The sequence below is a fragment of the Eucalyptus grandis genome, chromosome 4 (genome assembly GCF_016545825.1).
Source record: "Eucalyptus grandis isolate ANBG69807.140 chromosome 4, ASM1654582v1, whole genome shotgun sequence".
Lineage (NCBI taxonomy): Eukaryota > Viridiplantae > Streptophyta > Magnoliopsida > Myrtales > Myrtaceae > Eucalyptus > Eucalyptus grandis.
In genome coordinates this window covers 34568815-34596274 of record NC_052615.1, presented here as the reverse complement: position 1 = coordinate 34596274, position 27460 = coordinate 34568815, and the positions used below count along the sequence as shown (strand labels likewise).

At 41.5% G+C, this 27460-nt stretch overlaps 4 protein-coding genes and 1 non-coding gene across 5 annotated transcripts; 2 read left to right on the top strand and 3 right to left on the bottom strand.

Moving 5' to 3' along the window:
• Positions 1–4996: 4996 nt before the first annotated feature.
• On the top strand, positions 4997–10764 carry LOC104442020 (probable ADP-ribosylation factor GTPase-activating protein AGD8). Its single transcript, XM_010055309.3, has 7 exons — positions 4997–5254; positions 5456–5574; positions 7471–7900; positions 8026–8289; positions 8662–8787; positions 9792–9890; positions 10301–10764. The coding sequence occupies exons 1-7, from the start codon at positions 5186–5188 to the stop codon at positions 10406–10408; spliced, it is 1215 nt and encodes a 404-aa protein (XP_010053611.1). The 5' UTR covers positions 4997–5185; the 3' UTR covers positions 10409–10764.
• Positions 10765–13725: 2961 nt separating this feature from the next.
• Positions 13726–14999, top strand: LOC104442019 (abscisic acid receptor PYR1). Its single transcript, XM_010055308.3, has one exon. It carries the CDS (start codon positions 13815–13817, stop codon positions 14460–14462), a length of 648 nt encoding a protein of 215 aa, XP_010053610.1. The 5' UTR covers positions 13726–13814; the 3' UTR covers positions 14463–14999.
• Positions 15000–20919: 5920 nt separating this feature from the next.
• On the bottom strand, positions 20920–23129 carry LOC104442018 (protein HAIKU1). The gene has a single exon (XM_010055307.3). It carries the CDS (start codon positions 22383–22385, stop codon positions 21414–21416), a length of 972 nt encoding a protein of 323 aa, XP_010053609.1. The 5' UTR covers positions 22386–23129; the 3' UTR covers positions 20920–21413.
• Positions 23130–25929: 2800 nt separating this feature from the next.
• Positions 25930–26014, bottom strand: TRNAM-CAU. Its single transcript is given in 2 exon segments — positions 25930–25965; positions 25977–26014. It is a non-coding gene; the product is annotated as a tRNA-Met (tRNA).
• Positions 26015–26937: 923 nt separating this feature from the next.
• Positions 26938–27300, bottom strand: LOC104443198. The gene has a single exon (XM_010056540.2). It carries the CDS (start codon positions 27298–27300, stop codon positions 26938–26940), a length of 363 nt encoding a protein of 120 aa, XP_010054842.1.
• Positions 27301–27460: the final 160 nt, after the last annotated feature.

The window sequence follows — 27460 nt, the reverse complement described above, 5'->3', positions numbered from 1 at the left end:
TAGTAGCCTGTAGAAACTTCAAGGTGAGACAATGATAGATTTCATTGTAAAAACGTCAGATGCATATGTTCAAGAATCTAAATTGTGGCATACATGTTTGGGGCACAATAATGAAAGAAGCCTAAAGGTTTTAAGTGAAACAAATCTGCTATGTGGTTATGTTCTTAACGAATTGAATGTATACAAGTGTAATGATTTAGATTAATGGTGGAAAGTGCAGTTCAATACGACTATCGAAGAAACCACATAATTTGCAAAGTTAATTCACTTAAATATTTAGAATTTATCACCATTTCTTTCAAGGAAGAGTGTCGTATACATACTAACAGTTGTTGATGAATACTCAATGAAAATGTGGGTAATTGTGCTTAGGCACGGAGTTAATGCTTTTATCATAATAAAAAAAAAACAATTGATAGCTTCTTTTTACAAAAATAAAAATAAAAATCGATAGCTTCTATCACAAAGGAGAATGGTAAGACGATCAAGTAAGTGTGGACTAATAATAGCATGGAGTTTTGCTCGGAACTGTTAAACAAATTTTGTATAAAGAAATGCATAACGAAACACCGCACTTATGCCAATGAATCACAACATATTACGGAATTGATGAGCAAAATGTTATTAGATACAACCTATAAAATGCTTTTTAGTGTTGGTATAGTTAGGAGATTCCTAGCGGATGCGCTTAGCATGTCGAGCTACTTAATAACTAGATTCCCATCGACTGTAATTAGATGTCGAACTCCTAAAAAAGTGTGGTTAGGTAACATTATTGATTAATTTGTCATTAGAATATTTGGTTACCCATGTTATATTAGAATTAATGATGGTAAGCTTGATGGAAGGGTACAAAAGTGCATGTTCTTGTTCCTAGGCTCTGCACAAGGCAAGCAGGGTTATCAATTGTGGTGCTCATAATCAAATTTACTTAAGTTACATTTGATGAGTTTCTAGTAATTTCGGTTATGAGTGATTATAGTAATGTTTGTATGGATCTAAACGATGTTTAGCTGAGGTTGAGTTGCAACCAGAAACTCTTGAGGTATCGTATATGAGTACTAATGTGGTAATCAACACAGATGATGCTTGATCTGTGGTCAACAGTTGCTATAACTATTGATATAAACGAGTTACGTATTCGATATTTTGATACATATGGATACAATAATAATTTTACTTAATTTGTGGTCAAAGAGGTTGTGTCAGAAAATCCTGTGGAGTAGTTAAAAGTGTATGTGGAGTTGGTATTCTGATGAGTTCCTCTATTATAATGAAGTTTAAGTGCGGCTTGGACTTAGAAAATATATGTGGCGATTGAGCCAATTAGGGGCTATGGAGAAGTAATGGCAGAGTTTGAATATTAGCAAACCAATTGTAATTTGACTCAAACGTCAAGTGGAGGTGGAGACTATTAAAATATATTTCAAGTTTGAGCCCATCGTACGAAACTTGATCCAAATAAAGAATGCTGAAAAACATGGAAATTATTTGGCGTTGAAGCGACAATTTACAATATATTAGTCGGTTTTGAATGGACATGAGTTTGTTGAAGCATATTTCGTATAAGAATCGGAGTCCTTGTTCTCAAATTGTAAAGTCCAACATAGACTTTGTATTGGACTTGGACTCGGTCATGGGTCAAAGAAAAATGGAAAAGGAAATTAGTTCTCACTTCCTGTTAGTCCACAAAAAGCAAAACAAGAAACTAGAGAAGTTGACTCCCACTTGGATTTCGTAAAGATTATTCACTGAATTCTATTGGCTTGTGGATAGAGTGACGTGTTGTTGTTGATCAAAGTGCAATCAAGTGCTGTCTATGTCCAAAGAAAGAGAGAAAACTTGAAACACCGATACAAGTGCTTGGCAGTGAATCTAGTGGGTCTTTCTTCCGCAAAATTACAACCAAGAATTTAAGTATTTGTAGTTGATTAAATCTTGTGTAAGATTCGTTTAATTCTTCATGAGATTTGAGAGATTATTTTATGAGGAATTACAATACTTCAATATTGTATGCGTTATTAGGTGTAATTAGAGCTTGGGAAATACCGAGATTGTTTTAGTGACTCGAGTATATAGTCTCTGTTGCTGCTCTCTCCATGAACATGGGTTTTTACAATTGAACCACATAAATCTAATGTTCGATATATTTTATTCTTCTGTCTATAATATTATTCAATTGCTCACTTTCTACAGTAGGGATGACGAAAGAAAGACCTAATTATACTCTTAAAACAAGCTATTGGCTATTAATTTTGCAACATGATGACAAAACATCACAACATTTATAAATATCTCCAATCGGTCTCCTCCATCTTATCCATTTGTTTATCTTGTTTTGACCAAGAAAGCATATAAATGATTTTTTAGAACAAACAAAAAGTCGGGTTTTTTTTTTTTTTTGGTGACCCAAGGAACCTCCGTGCGCCGCTTCGCGGCGGAGTAAACCCTAGGGTGAACTGGGCTCCCACCACTAACCTAGCCACAGGTGAATCGCGCAGCTTATGCATTGAAGCATCGGCTATGCCGAGTTTCGAACCCCTCCCCTTGAGGATAGGGTACTAAGCTCGAAACCAGCGCGGCCACCGCGGGCGGTGGTCAAAAAGTAGGGTGTTAATCCTATTATACCCGAGAAACAAAATTATTCAATAATATCCAGTATTACAAATATATATGTTCATATTTTGGTATGAAAAGCTACAAAATAATTAAGCAATTGTCCATGCTCGGAATTTGGAATCAGACACGTACCTACTAGTTTAAGTAAATTGGAACTAGGAACCAAATCGGTCCCCATGAGAATTGCTAGTTCCGGGTCAGTCTGATTTAGTTTCTGGCAGTCTGAGTGGTTTCCGATTCTTTTATACACCCTAGGCGACCGTTTTGTAGAAAAATATTTTCTAAATTACTAATTTTTTGCAAAATAAACTCGCCGACTTTTTTGCTTTTTTGTTTTTTGTTTTTTGAGAACTAGAAGGTACTAGGGAAGAGTACAAAAGACAATTGAGCCTGCCCAAAGCCTTGGCGCCTTGGCCCGACAGTCCTTCATCATCAGCTGAGAATCCCTATTGAGACTTTGCTCAGTAGCATCTCAACCCTACCTGCTCCCGCGGTCCAAGATATCAAGCCCAAACATTTAGTGGGCTCGGGTTTGGACGTATTGGGCTCATGTAGACGGCCTAATTCGACGAGATCCCACGCGTCCGCTCCACGAACTCGGTGCCATCGGTGGTTTGCTTTGTCGCCCCATTTCCATCTAACTTTCCCCGCATCGCAATCGAGCAAAACCAACACTTAGAAATCCTTCCCTCAGCGTTAGATCCACCCACGACGAAATTTCATTAGATGGCCAGTTAATAATGGAATAAGCACATCCTAATTCATTCCATAAAGGAAAGACAAGAGATGGGTCGTCATGTGATGGTGAGCCCCTAAATGAGAACATCGATAGTTGATCAACGATGATAATAATATTGTAGTCCAACGCTCGATGGACACTATATCCACACTTTACCGGACTATCGATATCTTTTTCTGGCATTTTAACACGGCGATCGATGAATAAATATAGCCTTTTGTGAGGCACACTGTTGTAGCTTCTATTGATAGTTGGTTTGTAAAACAAATCAAGAGATGACTTGTGCACACGTGGAAGAAATTTGGCGTTAACTAATAATCATTATTATTTTTATTTATTGAAAAATTGAATTTATTTTTAAAAAAAAATTAACCATACTGTCCTTTTTTTTTGTCGAAATACAGTCTTATTGAAATAATACAATTATTTACAAGAGAGTTGCGGTTTATTTATTTATTATTTTTAGTTCCGAATTTTTATATAATTTCAATATAACCATTGCGAATGCACTTGTTCATTTTGCGGTATTTTTCGAATGGTTCAAAAGACGAAGATAAGTATGTCAATTTTTGAAATTAATCTTGATCAAGTCTTCTTTAAAAAAAACCATCGCTTGTGATGATCGCGATGGTTAGAGCTTTCTCCCCCACCGAAGAGGGAGGGGTTCGAAACCCTGCATCTCCATTGCGCGACTCACCCGCTGGTGCCGGCTGTAGTGGTGGCTCAGTTCGCCTTGGATTTATCCCGCCGGCTATCGGCTGTACGGGAGTTCCCAAGTCATAAATAAAAAAGTATTCTTTCAAAAAAATACAATAATCTTTTCCAATTGTTTTTTTTAGAGACTCTAAGAAATATTAAAATTACTATTTAGAATTTTCAATTGAGATTTTGTTTTATATTAGAATAAATTTGTCGGTAACTATTAGTAACGTTATGAGACAAATAATTTATTAAAAAATAATAATAACACACCTCAAAATCCGCATTCATTATTTTTGTCAACTACTATTGGTCATATTTTCCCAACTGTTCCCGCCTGACCATTAGTCTACCGGTCGAATTTGCCCTATTCCATTCTTCTCATCGATTGTGACTCTGCACCATATCGGAGTTTCGCCATGTTCTTTTTGGTTTTTCTGCACATGCGCGTGCATTTTCTAAGTTAGTTACAAATCCCCCGCGGTTAACCCTTTCATTTTATTTATGTGGAACGGGGGCTCCGATAAGCATGGCCTGTTTAAAGTCGTTAGGCTGGACCACCCGTCCTTGACTTGTTACTGTGTAGTAATATTCCACAGAAAAAGCGAGTCAGCAGAGGCGTTGAAATAAGCGGGGCCCCGCGGGGCCCAGAAGAAGAAGGAGAAGAAAAATAATAATAATCAGAGGGGGTAATTACAATCGAGGATCGGGAAAATGGCACTGAACAATCTTGACCGCCCATCAGCATCAGTTAACGGCTGTCAACAACCGCGACGTCGCAACCAATCCTACAGCTCCACCAGACAACCGTAGCGCACCAAACTCGAATTCCCAAAACTGCCCCCGAGCAGCGAGGGCATTCCCGTCACTTTATTTTTCAAGTATTTTTTTTTGGCCCACCCAACCGGAAAAATAAGTTTAAAATCGTATAAACATTCATGTAAAAATAAAAATCATCGGCCTCTTCAAAATTCGGATTCCCTGGAGGAGGCGAGCGAGCGAGAACCACCGTCGATCGATCGATCGAGCGAGCGAGCGCCTCCATCGATTCCTCCTCCGCCGCCTCCTCCTCCTCGCCGGAAATTCTTCCTCCGCCGTCGCCCGCGAGGTCGCTAGATTCCGCCTCCCATGGCGTCCGAGAGCTTCACCGACAAGACCGCCGTCTTCCGGAAACTGAAGGCGAAATCGGAGAACAAGGTCCGTCTTTTTCAGCCGTCTCTTTCCTTTCCTCTCCGGCGTTCCGTCAGCTCGTTCGCCCTCGATCTGGTTCAGATCTGGCGATCCCGTTCCGGGATCTCCCGAGGTCTCGGATCGAGCGATTTCTCGCCCCTCTCTTTCTTGGGACCTCACAATTCCTTCCCCCTCCCTTTTTTTTTTTTTTTTTTCTTTTGGTGGCAGATGTGTTTCGATTGTAATGCGAAGAACCCTACTTGGGCCTCCGTGACGTACGGGATCTTCCTCTGCATCGACTGCTCCGCGGTGCACCGCAGCCTCGGCGTGCACATCAGCTTCGTCAGGTGCGTTCCCCCCCGATCGCGAATCCGCATTCTCCCGGCCCCCGTTTTTCCCGGGGCTCGATTCGGCTAGTCATCCGGCTCTGCGGGTGGGCGTGGTTTATTAGGTTCCGCAACGATCTTTTTTAAATGTTGCGTGCTGTGCGGATTGGCATTACTATCGTGTAAACGTTATGGGTCGGTAGGGTAGTGGAGCTAATTTTCGGTTCGGTTTTTCCGGTTTGTGTTCATTGGGTGCTAATTTTGATTCGCGTAAAGGTCGAGGTTAGAAAAGTTGAACTCTTAAGCGCATTGCGCTTCTAGATGTGTGGCTACCCTGCACTCGTTCAAGCTTCATCGTAGATGATATTAGTAGATCGTGTTACCCGCAAGTAAAAGGATCGTCAGGTCAGTTCTAGGATGTGTAATTTTCAACCCTAATTCTTGTCTTGGCGCATGCTTTTATCCTTGTACCCTTAACTAGATTTAGCACTTGCTACTTGGTCTTGGATGCGTTTGGTTCAGTTTTGCAAATGGGCTTTGGGTGTAATGCAAATGTCAAAAGCCAAAGCCCTTTGAGGGAATGCAAATTGTGTTTGGTAGAAACTTTTTGCAAATGAACTTTGAATTTAATGGGTGTTTGACCTATGGTTTTTATATTTTTTTTTGCCTAAACCTTTGCCAGCTCCAGCGAACGGCTGCGGGTGAGCTTGATTTGGCGCTGGCAGCTGTTGGCTGAGGTTGTCCAACCTTGAGTGACCTTCGGTGAGGGTTGTGCTACCTAGGCAGTGCACAACCTAGGTGACTGTTGCCTGGATTGGGAGGGGTGTGTGGCCCGAGGTGAGGGCCACTTGAGGTCTCACGACCCAGTCGGAGGTCGCCTTGGTCGGCGACCTTTGCCGGCCAGATCTGGCTTCACTGGCTGCCGTTGCATGAAAAAAAGATGAACAGTTAGAGAGAGGGGCAAAACTGGAAAATTAACGAATTTTTAAGGGTAGTTTTGGAAGAAAAAATCTAGTTTCAGCATTAGCCAAATGCTGAAAGCCCAATGTTCTTACAAGCATTGGGTTTTCAGTTTTCCTAAGGCCAGCATTTGGCTGGAAACCCCTTGGGAAAACTTGCCAAACACCCAAGTATCTCAAGGGCCTTTCGAGGCCGAAAGTCCCCTCAGAAAGCTGAACCAAACGGAGGCTTGTGTTGAACCTGCTGTTGCTTCATTTGTAAAATGCACCTATTTTTCCTCTTCCAAATGGCCGCTTGCTTCAAAAACTCTCTGTCTTTACTTTATGTCATTTCCCCTGTGTATTTTTCACTCTTTTCAAAGAATTGAAGTGTTCACAATGTTTTCTTTCACTGTTAAAGCAGTAATATGGTATCCGCTTTACGACTTGGCTAGTTGTCCAATAGGCTATGGGATTGCATATGTACACATTTAAAATAATTGAATGTCAACAACTGCACAAGCTTGCTGTCCAAAATTGCAGTCACGATCGTTAATGCTTTATTAAGAGAACAGGGTATAAAGGAATCGAGAAATGCAGTAATTTCAAGGTCATGAGGGAGTAAAAGTGTAGGACAGAGATGGAGACTTCTATGACATAGTATTCTACCATATTTGCACAGACTTTACATTTATCGTAATGGATACAAGTCTAATGTTCGATAGAACAAGTTAAAACCGGTGAATTCGATTAAGCACTTTGTTCAGTGTCGCGTGTTGATTCATTTTTGCTCTTGTCCTTACTTCTAATGTTGTATTCACCCCTTGGGCTGTTCTTTAATTGTTTCAATCCTCTCTTTCAGTTTTAGAAATTCTTCCTTTGTGATTTAGACCCCACAAATTTGTGTCGTTCTTTCTATTGTAGTTACGGAAATTTGGAATAGGGATGTTTAAAGCTTACGTTGTTTTTTCAATTGAAGGTCCACAAATTTAGACTCGTGGACACCTGAGCAATTGAAAATGATGAGCTTTGGGGGGAATAACCGTGCCCATGTATTTTTCAAGCAACATGGATGGACTGATGGAGGCAAAATTGAGGCCAAATATACATCAAGAGCTGCTGAGTTATACAGGCAACTCCTTTCAAAAGAAGTAGCCAAAAGTGCGGCAGAAGATGTGGGTTTGCCATCATCTCCCGTTGCTTCTCAGTCATCCCAAGCATCCAATGGACTCCCTGATATTAAGATCAGTGAAGCCCCAAAAGAAAGCTCTTTAGGTAGGCAAGAAGTGCCTGAAGTCTCTGCTTCCCCCAGGACTTCTCATACCGTTGCAACTACTGTGAAGAAGCCTTTTGGTGCCAAAAAACCAGGAAAAACTGGGGGCCTTGGTGCTAGAAAGCTTACAACAAAGGTACCTGCATTCTCTGTAAAAAATCAACATTAGGTGCTCATCTCAGAAGCAGGTTGAAAACAATGTCCATTGATGTTTTTATATGCCTTTTCCTTGACTTTGGAGTTCTCATCTCACACATGCAGCCAAGTGAAAATTTATATGAGCAAAAGCCTGAAGAGCCAGTTGTCCCAGCAGTTTCTACTCCTGCTAGCAGCACTTCAATGGCTAGTCCTTCTTTTGGATCCCGATTTGAGTATGTAGAAAATGTCCAGTCATCAGACACGAGTTCTGGTGGTACACATGTGATTAATCATGTAGCTCCACCTAAGTCGTCGAACTTCTTTGCTGAATTCGGAATGGACAGTGGTTTTCCAAAGAAAGCAAGCTCTAATTCTTCAAAATCTCAGGTAGTACAAGTACTTGGTTCGGTTTAAGTTAAGCTGCTTATATGTCATCCCAAACTTGCAAAGCTATCGAACACTCTGCTCATGGTTCTTATGGGGAACAGGTAGTATGTCAATCGTGTGCTAGTTTTCCATGCTTGAAGACGTGCTGATGGACTTGCTCTTATTCATTTCCTTTTGTCACCTTCTTTTGTTTTCGTCTTAGCCTTTTTCATAAAACGACTCCATTGATAAGTTCTCATGCATTCTGGTTTAGTTAATTATTTATGACTAGTGGTGACACTCTTGTTTAGTAATCCAATTATGCTATTTTCAGCTACAACAAACCCTTCTTATCAATATGTTGATGTTATTTCCTGTTACTGCTATTTTTAGGTCCAGGAATCTGAGGAAGCAAGGAAGAAGTTCTCAAATGCAAAGTCAATTTCATCAGCCCAATTTTTTGGTGACCAGAATACAGCTAATGACCTCAATGCCCAAGCTACCTTGCAGCAGTTCTCTGTATGTGCCCTTTATTGAGAAATGACCAGTTTTGACTTTCCTTTATCATCTGAGGCATTTTCCCCCTTTGAGTGACTGGGCGTATTACCCTTTTTGGCTGTTTCCTAGAATATTCTTCTTTGACATGCATCATAGATAAGGGAAACAGGAACAAGGATTTTATTAATTGCTATTGTGAGTAGAAATTAATACTCACGACTTTGTGACCATTGTGGACACTGTACATATGGCCAATGATACAAGAAAGGTTTCATCCCATCCTGTTTGAGGATTTTGGGGAGCCTTTTTGGTCTTTTCTGTGTGTGCATTGACCGGAGTTATAGTTTACTAATGTGGTGTCCGATTTTGGTGTTATATTTAGCTTAATTGTGACTTCTTCCCTAATCTGTTTGTGGCTTTTCTCCCATAAATGTTTCCTCTTGGGTTTGTTTTGCCTTTCTCCATTATCGCATGAATTGTAATAGAGAGTTTGGGGGAGGGATAGTGGCCTATGTTGGCGCGACTAGTGTTGGCAGGATCATATGGGCTTTTGGAATAACTTCAGAGTGCACTTTATAATTCTCTTACGGAATTTTTTTTTTCAAAAACATCTGACCTATTCATGGCTGTTTCTGCAAATTGAGTGACAATAAATATATATAACTTGATCTTTTGATGATTTTCAAAGTTCATACTAGTGTTGGGACAAATTAGAATCGTACGCTCCTCTTCTGATGACAACCTTTAGTCTTAAGGATGATCTTAGGAGACATCACACCTTTATTGGTTTCTGTTTACTTAGTGGTAACCATCTGAAGAAGCCAACTTTACTGAATGCCAAATTGATGTCACTATTTTTCATTCCCTGCATTAACGAGACTTCTCTGGACCTTAATGCTGAAGTCTCATGATGTATTATAAATTACTCTGGGTCTATTAAGAGGTAACTATGAATTTGTTCCATGGACAAGGGTCTCCAATATTCAGTAATTGATGTAATACGTTCTTTTTGTTTGTTGTTACAGAGTTCCTCTGCCATCTCCAGTGCTGATCTTTTTGGCAACAGTTCAGATTCTGCTCTGGACGTTTCTGCAAGTGACCTCATCAACAGGCTCTCTTTCCAGGTAATGTTCTACCATGCTGCAGCATTTGTCGTTTAATCGTGGTACTGGTTTTGAGCTGATTTTTTAGGAATATATACTGTAATCCTAATTGCAAGGTATATAATCCTAATTGCAAGGTATAGATTTGCAACTTGGATGTGGCTTCATATGGCCTGGGCACTTTCTAGCTATTGAAGCAGTAGTCCCATCCTTGTGATGGGGGATCCAAGTTCCACACCTTGTGATTGAACTCGTGTTCCCATGCCACCTCACTCCGATTTCTTTGGCTTCTCCAATTTAATTACTATTTCCTTTTGTGTCTTCATGAATTTCATCTGAGTTTTCATCTACCACTAGTTTCTGGTTTCTCTTTTTGGCTAAATCAGGTGGGTTTGTACTAAGTTTAGTTTTTCGCCTTCTGATTTTTGCAGGCTCAGCAGGATATCTCTTCCCTTAAGAACATCGCGGGAGAGACTGGAAAGAAGCTAAGTTCCTTTGCGTCTTCCTTCATAAATGATCTCCAAGACAGAGTCCTCTAATTTGCAGGTCCTCTTTGTCCCGGAGAAGTGGAGTCCGACTCATCATCGCCCAATTATGTAATGGATGTGAAGGAGAGCTTTTAAGAAATTCTTTTCAGGAGACAAATAAAGAATTTACTTTGATCTAAGACAGTTTGAGAGTATTTTGTAGCACAGGTATTGCTTTAAAGAATGATATGTCGCCTTTTTGTCAGTTACACAACTGAGCTTTTTGTCGAGCCTCATACTAATGTGCATTGGCTTGATAACAAGTTTCTGATAAAGCATTGCCCATAGGTAGCGATTTGCTCAATTGCTTTGTGTGTAAAAGTGATGGTTTTTTGGCGGGCTTATGATTCGCGACCAAAATATTTGTCCTTCTATCTAATTAGAGTTTGTCGTCAATCCGAACAGTAGGCGAATGGCTTTGAATGTCTGTGTGGGTGTAGAAACTAGAGCTCATGACCTTTTTCTCTGTACAATTTACAAGGGTGATCTACGGACCAGGGCATTTCACATTAGAGCTGGAAAAGAGGTGTAGAAGGATTGGAGGTTAATTAGTACGAATGCTTAATCAGAGAAACCGAGTTTACTTCCCATCGTTAAGTTGCTTTACTAGTGGAAGGGAGGAAGGCGATCACGATGCTCGTCGATAATGCCAATCAAGAGTCCTAAGTCAACCAAGAAGAGAAGATTACACGACCTGGCATTTATCGTGTTTCCATCCTCTGTCGAGCAAAATGATCATTTTAGGGGAACACTAAATACGTTTTTCGCTTTTAAGGAAATGGTTGTTTACATATCACTATCGTTGCAAATGTCATTCGCAAGCCTTCAAGCGAAACCCGCTATTGAATATACCAGATAGTCTTTCCAGGTGAACTCATTTTGGCATATTGCTTAGGCTTTGGACGTGTTTGTGGCTTTTAATTGGCTTAGAGTGCTTTAGGTGAGTATAAGATTTTGGATTTATGGATGGGCAGTTCTGAGGAGAAAATGACATTTTTTGTAAATAGAGACTCGAGGATGAAAAGACGTAAAGTGGTCCAAAGGTAAAACTGTATTTTCAAATAGCACGTAAGTTGGGATCCTTGGAACTTCTGTATCAAACATCTTTTTCGGTCCATCATTTCAATCGAGCCCAATCGTCATGACATACGGGTCCCTCGAATATGGAAATTTTTGCCAGCGGGGCTTCGAGCTTTCTGCTCAATCAGATTGTGGAGCCCACCAAGAAGCACAGGCACTTACGTACTACAAATCAACGAAAAAAGTTGCAAATGATATAATGTGATTTTGAACTTTTAGTTTGTTCAATAGTTGTTGAACTTTAATTCAATATGTAATGTAGTCCCCAAAATTTTAAATCGTTTAATGTGATCACTAAATATTTGTTACATGTTTAATTTAGTCCCTAGACTATATCAAAATATTTAATATTATCTCCGACCTAATTTTAAATTAATGGAAAGATAATATTGAATATTTTCATGTAGTCTAAGGATTAAATTGAATATGTACCAAAAGTTCAAGGATCACATTAGACAAATCAAAATTTCAATGACCATACTGTACATTGAGATAAATTTATAGACCATGTTACATATTAAGTGAAAGTTCAAAAACGACTTATATCAATATCCCAAAATTTCGGTGACACAACATAAGACATAACTTGTATTGCTTATAAAAATGAATGAGAGAAAAATAATTTCATCGCTTATTAAAATGTTTAAACATAAATTGTTATCGTAAATAAAAGCACTTTTCATTAATTAATTATTTCAAGCAATACAATCTATCATCTTTGAGGAAGATATTTTCCAAATTATTTATTTCTCCGTTAAACAAGCGGAGCGCACATCTAATGTGTATGAATTTACTTGAAGAAATAAAATTAACACGGAGCTCAATATTAATCCCATCATCTTCGACCTTGTTACGTCTTATTACATAGAACGCATGGGAGCACTGATTAAACATTCCAACAGGGGAAAAAGAAAAAAAAAGCACGACTTATTAATGCATTTTTCAGGGATATATATGCCTTATTGATACTTTTGAAAATCGAACGGAACCGCTCAATACCTTTCGTTATCGAATTAGGTATCCATCAATCAAGGCCGGCACTCGGATTACATTGAGAGGACCAATCTTTTAAGCAAATGCACCAAAAAGGTCACATAATAATGATTCAATCGAGCTATCAAATGCTTTCACTAATTCAAAGTATTTGCAGAGATAAAATAATTTCAGAGGAAGCGTAGATGGATTGCAGTAGGTCCATACGACTTTAATCTAAGATTACGACTTTAATCTAAGATGTCATGCAAACATTAAAATGTATATAATCCAGTCCAGATACATTCCATTTTGGTAAGTGAATGTAAACTGTGGATAAGGTCAAAAGTTAGTAGTGCAAAACGCTGTTGTTTACTACATCCGCGTCGGACAACATGGATAAATTATACGTATATGAAGCCTTCCCCTCTTGAATTTGCAAAAAATATTTATTTAAGAAAATGAACCCCCAGTCCACAAATAATTAAATGGAAGGGGATAAGCACCTAATTCCCTAAAAACTCTAAACTTTAGACCAGATTCCAGATCTGCCCTATTTTTTTTTATTTCAAAAAAAATTCTCAACTTTTGCTCTAGTTTCAGATTTATCTGCGCATCCAAAAATCGCCACTAATTTTTTGGAAACTATAAGCAATGGGCCAATTAAAGGTTTATAATCAGAATCCACGTTTTCGTCGATACCCTCATTTTTATATGGAACAATGACAGTTTTCTGATACTACAAATCTTGAAGCCACTAGTGGAGGCGATTTTTGAACGCATGGGTGGATTTGTGACTAGAGCAATGTCGAGAATGGTTTTTTTTTTTTTTTTTTTTGAGGTAAAGAAAAATTAGAGGGCGGCATCGGGATTGACCTAAAATTGATGTTCCTATTTGCGAGCTTAACGAAGGATTAAAATAAGAACTTAGATGATATAAAAAGAAAAAAAAAAAAAAAAAAGAACTCAGAGTCCACTCAGGATGACGTGTCAAGGAGTGGCAAGAGCAGATGAGCCACGACCCACCACATGTACACTTCACCATGTTGACATTTTTCCAGCACCACCTCCCCCAAAAATCCAATTTTTTTTTTTTAAAATCACTTTCTCCTAATATTTTTTGACAAACCACCACCTCAAATAAACAAACAAATAAACAAAAGGGAACCAGCAATATGGAGAAAAAAAGAGAAGAAAATAAGTTTATAATATACATACATATATGTGTGTGTATATATATATATGAAATAGCAAAAGCCAACCCAAATAAAAACAAAACCCCTCTCTCCCTCATTCCCCCAGTTCCACCCTTCTCTCTCTCTCTCTCTCTCTCTTACTTTCTCTCTCTAGACGAGCTCTTTCAAGAATGGAGGAAGGCGAGGGCGAGACCTCTCAAGAAGCGCAAGAACGCGCCGTCGCCGCCGCGACGACGACGACGGCGCACCACCTGAAGGTGCCCGCCGGGCTGGCGCCGGAGGAGTTCGCGGCGCTGGCCCCCTTCGTCCACGAGTTCCACACCTACCGCCTCCGCCCGGGGCGGTGCTCCTCCCTCCTGGCGCAGCGCGTCCGGGCCCCGCGCGCCGCCGTCTGGCCCATCGTCCGCCGCTTCGACCGGCCCCAGGTGTACAAGCACTTCATCAAGAGCTGCTCCGTCGCGCCGGACTTCCGGCTCGCCGTCGGGTCGACCCGCGACGTCATCGTCATCTCGGGCCTGCCGGCCTCCACCAGCACGGAGCGGCTGGACGTGCTCGACGACGAGCGCCACGTGGCCGGGTTCAGCATCATCGGCGGCGAGCATCGGCTGCGGAACTACCGGTCGGTGACGACGGTGCACGAGATGGGGGCCGGGGGCGGCGGGGGGGAGATCTGGACGGCGGTGATGGAGTCGTACGTGGTGGACGTGCCGGAGGGGAACACGGAGGAGGACACGCGCCTCTTCGCCGACACCTTCGTGAAGCTGAACCTGCAGAAGCTGGCGGCCGTCGCCGAGGGGATGGCTCGTGACCGGCGGTGACGTGGCGGAGGCTCAGGCGAGAATATCAATAAGAGGATCCCCCCACGACAGTTCCCTCTTTTCTTCCCCCGTGATATTGTTCTGGAAAAAAGGATTCACGAGATGCGAAGCTCCCTTTTCGTTTGCCTTTTTTGACCTCTCTCTCTCCCTATACAGACATGTGAGCGAGATCGAGACGGGGCTGATTCCGTCAGGAGAAATCTAGTGAGAAAGATCAAGATCAAGATCGAGTCAAAAGGGCAATGCAGATTTGGTTTTAGATTAGTCAAGAGTGATGCAATGTGTACAGAAATGTTCATGAAAGGGTATATTCTCGTCGCTTGTTTCTGTAAATTCTTTTCGCTGTGGAAACCAATTGAAGCTCTCAAGAATCGAGATCATCTGGATTATTAGAGGTATTCACTTTTCTTGTTTTCTAAACCCTTTTCCTGTTGTGATGATAGCGGTGGTTTCTTGTTCTTGTCGTTTGTTGCTAGGGTAAGAATCTCCAAACAAATGTTCTTAACTGCTGTAACATGGGTTTGACCTTCTTGGGTAGGTTCAAAGATTTGTAGTTATACATTGCATGTGGATGTTTCCCTCAAGTTTCAATCTTTCCTCCTCTCTTTTCGCCTGTGAAGTGGGCTAGAAGTCCAGAACTAATAACGCGAGATAACATTCATGGTTTCCTCATCGCGGTTGAGCTGATTTGTTTGATCTGGGTTAGCACTGACACTTAAGGAGGCTCAATTGCTCGACCGCCCAAATAAAGAATGGGTGTAAAATGCTGAAAGTTGGACAACTGAACTTGCTTGAATTGGAGCAGAAGGATCTGTGGGTTCAAACTGATGTTCCTTCTTTGGTCTCTTGTGGGTCACAGAGAGAGAGAGAGAGAGAGAGAGAGAGAGAGAGAGGGTACATCATCATCTGGGTCAGCAGCATTTGTAGCAAGGAATTTCTAGGGAAGCTGGAAAGGCGAGAAGACGTTCAGGAAAGGGTCTGTTTCCGGTAAGTCCCTCCGTTCTTCTCGCGTCTTCTTCCATTTCGGGGAATCATGAGAGAGAGAGAGAGAGAGAGAGGCCGAAGGACTATCCGAGATGTTCGAATTACGAGCTGATATGATTGTGGTGGGCTGGTGGGTTCACCTGTACCATAAGTCCATGAAGGAAGAAGGGTCCTTTACGATTAGTGCTGCAACGTCTCTGATAATCAATTGAATTTTCTTTTCTTCCTCTCTTGGAGATCAGTATTAGTTTGTAAGATGCCTTGCATCTTGCGCAACGACAGCACTACCTTCAACCGAAGAACCGAGGGTTGTTGGTAGGGGCCGTCGCACCGCCCGACTCCTCGATGCTCGGCCTAAATCTTATAAAGCTAAGCTAGGCCCTTGAGCCTGCAAATGTGAACACTTCCTCCAACCAACCGCCGTTATCCTCTTAATAAAAAATTTCGTCCTTGTCAAGAAGCATGATTTGTCCGGTCGAGGGTATGCTTCGATTTGTCGATCAATGTCTTGATGCATCATCCTCCATGGCCCTTCATTCTCAGCAGTCGTTGGTCTAACGTTGGACATCGACTTATCCAGAACAAGAATGGACCCCCTCAGCCAATAGAAAGGAATGCGGAGAAAAGAGAGAAAGAAGGGGAGAGCTTGTTCTCGAATTAGGCAGGAGCAAAGCTTTTAAGTCCTTTTCGATTCCGGACAATGTTAGATAGATAGCTGGCAGCGATGTGGTGCACATTGCATGCTTAGGGCAACTAGGGGGGGTGTGGGGCGGGAAGAGATCGGTGTCACGGCTACTGAGATCTGGGGTCCGCACATGAATCAAGGAACACTATCCAAAGTGGTGCTAAAAAAGACCTCCTCGGAATCTTATCCCAGATTGTCAACTTCCAGCCATGTCATTTTGCGGCTGATGCTGACCCACAGTCCGCATTCTCCCCCACTTGTTTTGTCTAACATGCAACGAGGGCGAATGACCATCGCTTCGCATCTCTCGCTTTGAAACCGACTCTAAGTGCGCAGCGCTTTCGTTGTTCTTCATCGACCCGGTTCGATCGAGCTCCATGGGCAAGTGCATGTGTCGAGGACCATGTTGAGTTAGGTAGCTTCAGCCATTGATGGCTAGCTCGCGTTTTCTTGCGATGGAAGAGAGCCTTCGTTCTTGGACAACAAAAGGTCAAACGCATCAACTGCGGAGTTCCGAATCTTATTCATCGCTTTGATTGGACGGGTGAGGGCAGGTGAGGTGGGGGCAAATTTGAGGGCGCCCTCTCGATGGTCCACCCTCCTTCTTCTTGTGGATGCCAAAACGAGTCTCTCCCGTTGCTGTCCAATGCTTTCAAAATATCCATTCGCCTACCCACAAAGCAAATAATACTCAATAAAAAAGAGAATGCACAAACTAATCGCATCGTCGTCGTCGGCCTTTTGAATAAAATCGAACCAATTCACTAGATGGGATTGATCGCGGTGCAGATGAAAAGATGTATACACGAAAACTAGCGGGAATTCCGTCGGTCATTCCTTCAGAACTTGATTTGGTACATCGGGATGAGTTTAAATGCACGAACATAAGACGATCAATCATAGATCTTTCACATGGATGACCATGACAATCATCGATTTAGAGAGGGGGGACATTTGAATATTGAAGACCACGTGAAGACTTTTGGGAAGAGCACTCAACCCCATGATAAGGAAAGTCTTGAGTGAAAGCGACCTCCTTTTTTTCCGTCTTTATATATTTTTTTTCTCTTTGGTAGGCGAAATGGCTATTCAAAGCAAGTTTCCGCAAGTTGCCAACTTGTTGCTTAAACAATAAAGTGACAAGCTACGAAAGCCGGCTGTTGATTGGTGGGTTTTGCAAGATTCCTTGTCCCCAAGTTTTAATTGCAAATTTTCTTTCTCTTCTCTTTAGCCACCAATTGGTCCGTTTTGAAGAGCAAAGAGGTGGAGCCCACGAGGGAGAAAGAAAGGCCTTGGATTAGCCAATGGGGTGGCCTTATTAAGGGGGTTTAGGGGTGGCAATTAATGAGGAAAGATATTTTGCATTTTTGTGGGGGCTTTGTCTTGTAGGCGCCACTCTCCAAACCTCTCCCTTTCAATCTCCTTGTGAGCCACAAGGATTTGTGTTTCTGCTCACGTCCCTCGGAATGTGTTTAATCGCACGAAAACCCAATGAAGACAATAATGATTAATTTGAAGAAGCTAAAATGACATAATCGATTCATGAATTTTTATTTAATGTGTACTTTCATTCTTAAATTTTTAATCTATTTGATGTGGACTCTGAACTATTGGTAAGTATTCAATGTAGTCTTTCGATTTGATCAAACAACGAACTGAACCGTTATTTGGTGACATGGATCAGTATATTAAAAATAATGAGTTAACATGTACATCTTTAAATCCATTTAATTTTGAAAAAAAAAATTAGTGTGTGAACATGTCCACCTTTGCTTGATGATGTGGATCATGATTATCTTGTATAATACATGTGTAATTTTTTTTATTATCCATTGTTCAAACTTAATAGATTGGAAGCCGTATTACTAGATCCATTAATTTGAATTATGAAATTTTAATATAATTTAGAGACTAGATTGAATATTTACTAATAGTTTTGGGGTCATATTAAATAAATAAAAGGTTTAAGGACGACATTGTGTAATAGGTCAAAATTTAGGGACTATTTGTGTCATTTTCTCTTTCAATAATGGATGTTAGATTGATGTTTAAATTCAAGACTCAAATGAGCAAAGCTCAAAATTAGAAAAGAAATAATTCGGATATTGACCTCAGGAGAGAGAGCAAAAAAAAAAAAAAAAAAAAAGATTGGAAGGGATTTGATTTCATTGTTATTTTTGAACTTAGCTTCTAAAAAGGAAATGAAATTGGCCAAGTTATGAATGGTTGCAGAAGAGAAAAGAATAAAAAAATGAATCTAATCATACTTTTTTGACTATTTTGTCCCTATACTTCTTAGGCAAAATGAACGCATGCCTTACTAAATCAACTCATCTTATAGCCTAATCATTATAAAAAAAAAATATAAGCAAAAAAAAAGTTCACCTTATTCAACGAAAAAGGACAGCAACTAGGAAATGTATTCCTTTTGAAAATATGAAATAGACTTTAAACTATTTAACATACTATGATCATATCCTTATCCAGGATTTAAGAATTTACTCACCTTAACTCCTGAGAAAATTCTTAAAAATGATGATCAATACTATTTAATCCAAAAGTAATATTAGATGCAGTGTATGTTTTTGCGATAGGGTGCGGGGGTAAATATTAGTTAATTACATAGGGAACCCACGAAAATGTACTTTCAATGATTAAAGTACGCATTATATTCAAAAATAAAGCACATAATGAGAAAAAAAAAGTTTATAAAAGCATGTCATGTTCACAATTTATAAAATCAGAGAACAAGTGTGATGTCACTTATTTGAAAATGCCTAAAATTGCTTTTTGGGACAAAGTTTCAAAGATGCCTATTATCAGATTACAATAGAGCAAGTTAAAACAAGTACAGGGAAAACAGCGAAAACCAACAAGAAAAAGCGCGTTTTACCGGTTAGACGATGAAAAAGCACGTTTTACCGGTTAGACGATGAATACGTTTAGATATTTTTGTGGATGATGTAATGATTTTTTATTCATTTATTTTTGAAAGTAATACAAATAATGATTTTCAAAAAAAAATATTTTTCATATATTTCATTTTTAGCGAAATCACCGGAGCCCGAATGTCAACATCTTCCTCTGACCAATCCAGGCTATGGCTGCTTAGACACAATCACGGCCCACGAAAAGAGCTGGATACGAGATCTGAGTGAGAAGCATTATTCGCAGAATCATCCTCTTGTGCTAAAGGTCAACTGGCCATGTTCTTCCTGTCACGAAACCCGAAGCCACCCCGGCATTGGTCCATTCAAAGAGAGAAGAAGCATTTTCCGGACCGACCCACGGTCCCGGTTCACACGAAACCTGTTCATCTGAATTGAGCTGAACCTAAAGAATCAGCTTCAGGCAAAGCCGGTGCAACGTTCTTGCTCATTACATGCTGGAGCATACAGAGCTGGCATACCATCGCAAGACATCGTTATTTCGGTTCTCCTGTGCCCTGAAGAGTCACAGGTCTTGCCGCAGGCTTCCTCAAGTTAAGAAGCTGAATTCGTAGGGCGTGCCAATCTTGGCGATGAATGAGAACATGCGGAACCGCTGCTTATCGGCTTAGTTTAAGGAGCACTAGTCAAAAGATTAGTTCCGACATACATCTTAACTTCCCCTGCCTTTCCGTTCAAAAGCCCGGCAGCCTAATCACATGAATGAATGATAGAAACCACCCGGTTGTCCGTGCACCGTTGGTCGGTGCAAATGATGGCCTCAGGCACTCGGCCGAGTTCACCACTAAACAGCACAACGAACTCTTTACAAGACTTGGAACCAAAAGTTTCTAAGAAAAGTTGTGACTCGTCAAAACACATATAAATCCATATTGCCTATGCTAGGAGTGCGAGCTAGTCACATGCCCTTCACGATATTTATCTACGTAAGCATACAGATATCGAAGCTTAAACTGCATCTCAACATGTTAGAGCCAGCAGATTTGGTACATTTACATATTTCGACATGAAGCACTGCCAAGGCCACTGCCAAGGCCGCACACTCAGATAGCGGAGGCACTCATTTTGCAAAAAGATCCAGGAGCAGAAGACATACTTTGTACACAAGAAATTTAACAAAATCACAATCGATACTAGATATAGAAGTATCTTCTATCCGCTTAAACATGTTGGCAATACCACAACAGAAGCTTCGAAGTAGCTAGCCACTATAGCATACCCATTAAACACCACAGAGCAAGATGGAATGGCCAATGCATAGTGTCAAATGAGAATAAACTTTGCATCCTCAAAATCAGTTGAACACAAGGAAAGAAGTTCCACTTGAAGGAGGCCAAATAATCAGTTCAAATCATTCCAGACACGGAGGGGCTCTAAGAAGCTCGAGTGGCCAGAGCTGGAAATACCAGATAAAACTAGAACTGCTACCATTGCAGACCGATAATTGCTAGTTTCTCACCCTTGAGTCTATCCTTTCTTCATTAATGCAACATAGAGATACCTATCTCAATGCTCACATAACTCATTTCTACGCTGATAAGAACACAGGAAGGAGCAAGGCATTGGCCTAAGGGCGGTTTATCCCAGATCAAGAACCCGGAGGTTTCAAGTCCGACATCTACCTTGCACCTCCCCCTACTTGCAGTTACTGCAAGATGAAAGCTAAAGAATTGTTCATCTACATTCTCTTATTATTTTGCAAATATCTATGAAAATAGAACGGTAGGAAGCTAGAAAACAGAAAGATGACAAGAAAACAAGTCATTTGAAGGAACCATGGAATCATAATTACCATGAAGGTGGTTGTAAGAACAACAGAACAATAAAAGTTCAAGGTATGGACCAATCAAAAGAAGAGCAGATCGAATGGAAACAAAGACTATATCAGTATTATTACAACAAGACTGGAATTCTTCTCAGTACAGGACCTAATCCCTACCTTCAATTGAAGTCAGCCTTTTATGCTACACACTGCAAATTTGCCATTTGCATGATGTATTTTCCTATATCACCTAAAGCGAACTTGTCCACCGGCTAAATTGAACTTTTGCAGCTGTTACTATTTCCAAGTCACCAGCAATAAAGAAAAAGCTACAAAATGGGTGTCAATACAGGCAAAAGTGAACAAAATGAACATGCACAAAAAGGACTTCAAATGACGCAGAACCTCTTACATGACAATCGTACATAAATTTTTCACAGTGGAAGCTTCCGCAAGCGGATGAATCCATAGTATACATGGCTGAAGCACCAGATCCATCACTGCGAAGATCTTCAGCATGGAACTTTGAGCCTGCAATTTTGCTCAAAAACAACCAAAAAAACAAGGAAGTATTACGTCCTCCACCTTGGGCTTGGGAAGAAGGCTGAAGGAGACAGCGGAAATGCCAGCCCAGGTGAAGGTGGTGGCTGAGGACCTGGGCCCAAAATCCCTGTCTGAGTGGCCGGCGAAAACGCAAAGTTGGGTGTCAAAGGGGGAGGAAACTGGAACCCGGGCGAAAGCAAAGGATATGGCGATCTTTGAGACAAATAATTAAAGTAACCGTTTGGCGATGGTAGGAGGTATTGAGAAGTCGGAGAGGGCAACAGTGCGGGACCATTCATCTGAGGAGAAGGAAGATTTGGCATAGGTGGCATCGGACCACTCATTCTTGGTGGAGGGACAGATGGATTGTGAAGCAAACCAGCTGGTGGTGGATGATTCTGAACTTGACCTGGAACTTGCTGCGGTAAATGAGGTGGAGCTTGGATTCCAGCCGGACTAGGATCAAAGATTGAAGTCTGTAAGTATCGCATGTATGCAGAGATAGGAGACTCGGTTGTGTTCTGCATAAACGGGTCCCGAGGTTCCATAGGTGGCATAGGTGTTGGCGATGGCTGACCATATTGAGGAGGCCTAGCGAAGCTGTTGTTGTAGGGAACCGGAGGGGGAGCCGCAGGGATTGCAGCTGGAGGGGGCATATGAGGCCTGTTCATAGGCCCCAAGGGCGGTGGGCGGATCTTCTGCAGCCGCATGCTCTGTGGTTTTGGGGGATTGTTGGGAGGTCTAGGCAAGGGATCTTGCGAAGGGGAACCTGTCAATTGCTGAACAATGCTGCGGAAATCGTTCTTGCTGATGTTGTAAACTTGAGGCTGCGGCTGTTGCCTGGCAGCATTATTTGGGTGGTTGTTGTTGTTGGCGGCAGCAGGGTTGTTGTTGTTATTGTTATTGGCAAAATTCGGCTGGTGTAATGGGCTCTTCCTTATGTTCTTGCCCATCTTGTTCACACCCAAAGGATCATTCTGCCTGTTCCTAGAGTTGTCCATTTTCGAGATCCCAATATCGCAATCACTTGAAGCACACGCGCTCCTCAATCCCTCACTAAACTCCCGTTCCCGGAATGCTTAAAAATCCATAACCGACAACAGACACGGCTACAACACACAAAGCGCGAGCATTTCCACTAGGTATTCACTGATCAGATTGATCATACTGGAAGCACCCACCAAAAACCTCTTCCTCTCCAATCAACAAGCAAAGATTCAAACTTGAGCTCCAGACAGCACCAGTCTAACAACAACACGAGCCCAACAACCAAATTCCCACTACCCAAAACCGGAAACTAAGAGCTGAATCAGTAGGGAACACGACCAAGATTCTAACCTCTAACCTCGGCGGTAGCAACAAGAACCCGACCAAACTCCAAAGACCCACTTGCCTCCGAAGCCAGAAGCGAGGATCAAGAACGGTTCTTGGGTCTCCAATTGGCCAAAAAAAAGATATCTTCTGGGTCTGTGTCAAAGAGTCAGAAGCAGAGGGAAGAGAGAGAACTGGGGGGGGGAAACCCTAGAGATGGGATTGGGAAGGCGATGTAAGAGAGAGAGAGAGAGAGAGAGGCAGAGGGTCAACAACGAAATGAATGATAATTTAGGTGGGCGAAAGAGATGGGAACAACGGTGTGTGAGAGTGAGGCCGTGACGTGGTGCGCCTGGTGGGGTCGAAGCTCCATTCACCACCGGCTTGCGACGAAGCTACGCATGGTGAACTTGCATTCATCCTTCCTCCTTCCCTTCCCTCCTCAGTCAAACCATACGGAATCATCGCCGCTGTTTCCATTTTCTCTCCCTTCACCCCCACTTTCGGATTCTTGACAAAAAAAAAGTTGTTCTCCTTCCCATCTTTTGAAGATTCTTCTTACCTCAAAGGTCACCGTTGTCGTGTCGAGTCCTCTGTAATAATAAGCCTCCTGAGTCAACGTCTGACGGGGTCCGTGGACCCGTGGAATGCCAATTTGAGAACCACCTGACCCCAGCCTCTCCCTCACGTAATGTATTAAAGTGATGGTAGCATGAATGATCCCTAATTTTTAGGAAATGTTCGACGGAAAATTATATGAAGATGTTTGAAAGTTAAAGGGGTCATATTGAACATTGAATTGAAATCCAAGATAGACCCGTCAAAATAATAAAAAATCCATTTATTAACTTATATGAGTGTTAAATGGGTTATAAGCCTACTAGTTATATTGACCAAATATATCATAAATGTAATATAAGAGTTAAATTGGTTTACACCTTATTTAGACCAGTTATATTTCTATGACTTTTTCTTCGGTCTATTGTTCTTATTCGATCCTACGCTCACTTATGGGGTAAAATATAGAAGTATATTGGTAATATGGATTGGATATGAATCACTAGATTTGCATTACATAGAAATGGATTTAAACGGGTAGAATAGGTCTATTTGGGTTAGATCATTTATGATCGGACTCGAGTCACCTACTTGACAGATTTAGTTTAGGGATGTCATTACACATTAAACCAAATTTTATAAATCATTTGTGTCATTTTTCCTTATATGAAGTGCAAGGAAAAAAATACTAATGAATGTTCATTTTGATCTCTCTCTCTCTAATAAAAGCCACTCTTAATATGTAAATATGTTCGTAATGCCCCCGTGAATCTTGGTTTAAGTGTTGCAATCATGTGACTTTAATCAATGAGTTGGATTAGTCTTTTAACATCTTTCATGAACTCCATCTATCATGACTATAGTCCACGTGGAGGTTACAAGTATAAAAGGAACTTATGACGAGATGCATTTTGTTAGTCCGCATTTGGTTTCCGATTGATAGTAGGACAAAATGCCTGTATGTTGATATATCCGACTCAACAGAAAAAGGGTATATGATTAAATCTTAATTTTAACTTACTTTCACATAATATGCTTGACAAGTATGATGCTATGACCTCCTAAGTCCCACATCAGATAAGAGAGGCTCTGTCGAGTGTATTAAAATCAATATATCCATCCTCAAATGGTTACTACCAATTCGAAAAGAAGAAAATTGCGTCGGAGAGCTTCAGCAAAAGATCCAAGTGCGCCGACAATGATAAGTATCACGTTACTATTAGCCTCAAGTTGGCATCGTTTGTTAGGTTCGTTACAAAGAAAACGTGGGTTCCCAAGGAAGTTCATTACAAGATGGTCGCGGATTAGACAAGAAACTTCATAGATGGTCCAAAGTTAGGCACGCTGATATCATTATGACTATTGTTTTATGCGAAAACGGAATGGTGCATCATGTCCTCATCGCAGGCCCAATTTTTCTCATGATTTTTTGTTTCTGTTTTTCTCCCTCATGATTCTAAGGTCTTAAATTTCTCATCATAAGCTATGATCAAGGCCTTCCCTTATCCAAAAAAACCCATCTCTTCTTCTTCTTCTTCTTCTTCTTTTCTCCCCCCTTCTCCTTCAATTTCCATTTACATGCTGAAGAGACAACAAGCCAAAGGCCAAACTGCCTCTAATCAAATTATTTTCTCCCTTTTCTGGGGGTGGTCAAATGTTGACATTTCAAAAGTCTCTTGGGGGAGGAATGACCGAACCCTGCCTTGCAAGACACTTCCGGGCCCGCAAGACTTTGACCGCTTCTCGCATCGTTTCTTTCGTTGGTATTCAAAGAAGGGAAGGGAGGGCAAAGCCATCGTCCACAAGATCGAAGCACAAGCACGTTCTAGGGTTTGGCACGCGACTGAATGAAAAACCTGTCCCCGCCGGGGGAGACGGGAAATAAATTAAAACCAGCAGAAGTGTTCATCCGGCAGCGGTTTCACTTCGAGCACCCAGCCTCTTGGTCGGAGCAAAAGGGTGGGATCGGGCACGTAAACCCTAGTTTATTGTCGTTCAAAGGGATCGAACTAGTCGTCGCCTTGTTCCGTTTTGGTAGATCCACATCGTTATCGATTGATTTTTTTAATGATTTACATGATGCAGCCGATTGGACGAACTTCGCAGCAAAGTCAATAAAGCCAGGTTTTGAAGTCATTGGATGAAGCCCTTTGAAATAATTGGTTAAAATAAGGAGCTTTCATATGGGAAGGTCGGTGAAAATCAATCATATATAAGTTATATTTGACCAACATGGGGGATTTTTTGAGACATTTGAATAGGCAAAGTCAGATGAAGAATTTCTCGCAACAGCAAAAAGAACATACGTGTCCTCCCAGGCAGATAAGAAAGTGCAGAGATTTGTCCATGCTCCTGTAATACACGAACATCGTCCATCCACTCGATCGATCATAGAATAACTAAACAAGACAAAGCTTTGTCATTTTCAATGGTTTAAAGAATAGCTAAATCCTTAATGGCGGGCCACAGGCATCACTCTTATAGGATAGCGTAATCTTTACTAAAATTCGAAATTTTCAATCGAGTAACTTTATTTTTTTGTTCCGAAACATGGGATCTTTGTTAATTTACAGTTGCATTTAGATTTTCTAAAAGAGAAAGCACCCTTTAAAGCTCTCTTATGCAGTGAGAATGTTGTCCAAAAAAATATAGAAAAGATGTTGTAAAAGGATGTGCTGGGGTGAGAGAGGCTCGAACTCTCGACCTCAGGATAACTCAGAAGCTATGAGACCTACGCGCTAGCCAACTGCGCCACCACCCCGGTTGAGTTAAAGCCGCGGATTAAGATAATTTCTTCGACTCATAAAGCGATCCTTCATCAGTTCGGCGTGCGAAGCTAAACGGAGGAGTTCAGACGAGCGCGCATGGAATATTCGGTGGTTCTTAGCGCCACACGAGTTGTTGTCGCTGGTGGGCTTTTCGTTGTTCGCATGTACTTAATTATTGGCATGTGTTTTGAAATTACATATACATATATATATATATATACATAAAAGAACATCAATGTGCAATTTTCTTTATCAAGAAACCAAGACGGGAGAGTTTTCGCTGGTCTTGAACCAACGGTTATCATTGGTTAGGTCTAATCGGCTCCATCTTCCCTGATCTCAATACCCACTCTTTTTTTTGTTACTTGATTCGACATCGATGGACACTACGTCAATTTACGAGTGGACATGAGTAAAAGATGCTCGCCATAGTAGCAATTGATAGGGCGCTGCGGGAAGGTCGAGTGATTTCCAATATGCGCGTGTCGGGTGGTGAATTTGACCTGCATCTCTAATGTTGATGACCGTCGACTTTTCATCTTTCAAATGCAACAAAAACTCTTCATGCCTAAGACAGTAAACCTCCTCTCTCTTCACGTTTCCCGATTTAAATTCGAAAATTGATTTATGTATGCACAGTGGATATTCAGAGAGGTTCTTATAATTGACATATATTTTAGAAAAAAAATTCACTAATGTGAGTAGCTCGATAAATTTGTCATCGTTATTTTTTCTTTTTTTAGCGCACATGCCGAGTGTTTTCCCTTGCGAAAATCTCTCTAGGATTGTCGGTCCAAAACGAAGGAGCATGTTCCATTTCAACTGGACACATTAAACACATCACTGAAAATAGCAAAGAGGCAACCAAAATGGGGAAAAAAAAAAACTGAAGAGCCAAAACATGAGATTTGCGGGCTTATTGAAGCACGGTCTCGTCTCGCCTCTTCCCGTCCCTCCACTGTCCCAAGTTCTCGAAGCTCCAATCCCTCCTCATCCCCCAGCTCCGGACCAGCCTCGGTTCCCCTGCAGGCCCCGCACCCCGGCTCCCGCCGAAAGCCAGGGGCCCGGAGCTGTGCAGCCGGTGGTGCCGGCCCTTCGCGCTCTTCGGGGGCGCGCCCCTGACCTGATCATAAGGTGGTGGGGTCAATGGGCTAGACCAAGTCCTCTCGACCGTCATTCTGATTAGCTTATCACAACACCTGAACTCTTCGGCGCATCGGTAATCAAGGTCTGAGTTCGTCCGATGCCCGCCTCGGCAGATGAGGCACTTGAGGCTCATGGGTCGCGGCGGCGGCGGCAGAGGCAGGGAAAGTTTCGGACGGAAGAAAAGGGTGGCTCGATTGGAGAGAAATGAGACTCTTGCTCACGCAAAAGAGAGCGAAGGCATTGCGGGAGGGAGGATGAAATGGAGAGGGGATCCTAAGAATTGCAAAGAGTTC

Coding starts and splice junctions, on each gene's coding strand:
- LOC104442020 (XM_010055309.3), top strand. CDS start 5,186: ATGGCGTCCGAGAGCTTCACCGACAAGACCGCCGTCTTCCGGAAACTG. Junction 5,575..7,470: donor GTGCACATCAGCTTCGTCAG/GTGCGTTCCCCC, acceptor TTTCAATTGAAG/GTCCACAAATTTAGACTCGT. Junction 8,788..9,791: donor CTACCTTGCAGCAGTTCTCT/GTATGTGCCCTT, acceptor TTGTTGTTACAG/AGTTCCTCTGCCATCTCCAG.
- LOC104442019 (XM_010055308.3), top strand. CDS start 13,815: ATGGAGGAAGGCGAGGGCGAGACCTCTCAAGAAGCGCAAGAACGCGCC.
- LOC104442018 (XM_010055307.3), bottom strand. CDS start 22,385: ATGGACAACTCTAGGAACAGGCAGAATGATCCTTTGGGTGTGAACAAG.
- LOC104443198 (XM_010056540.2), bottom strand. CDS start 27,300: ATGAGCCTCAAGTGCCTCATCTGCCGAGGCGGGCATCGGACGAACTCA.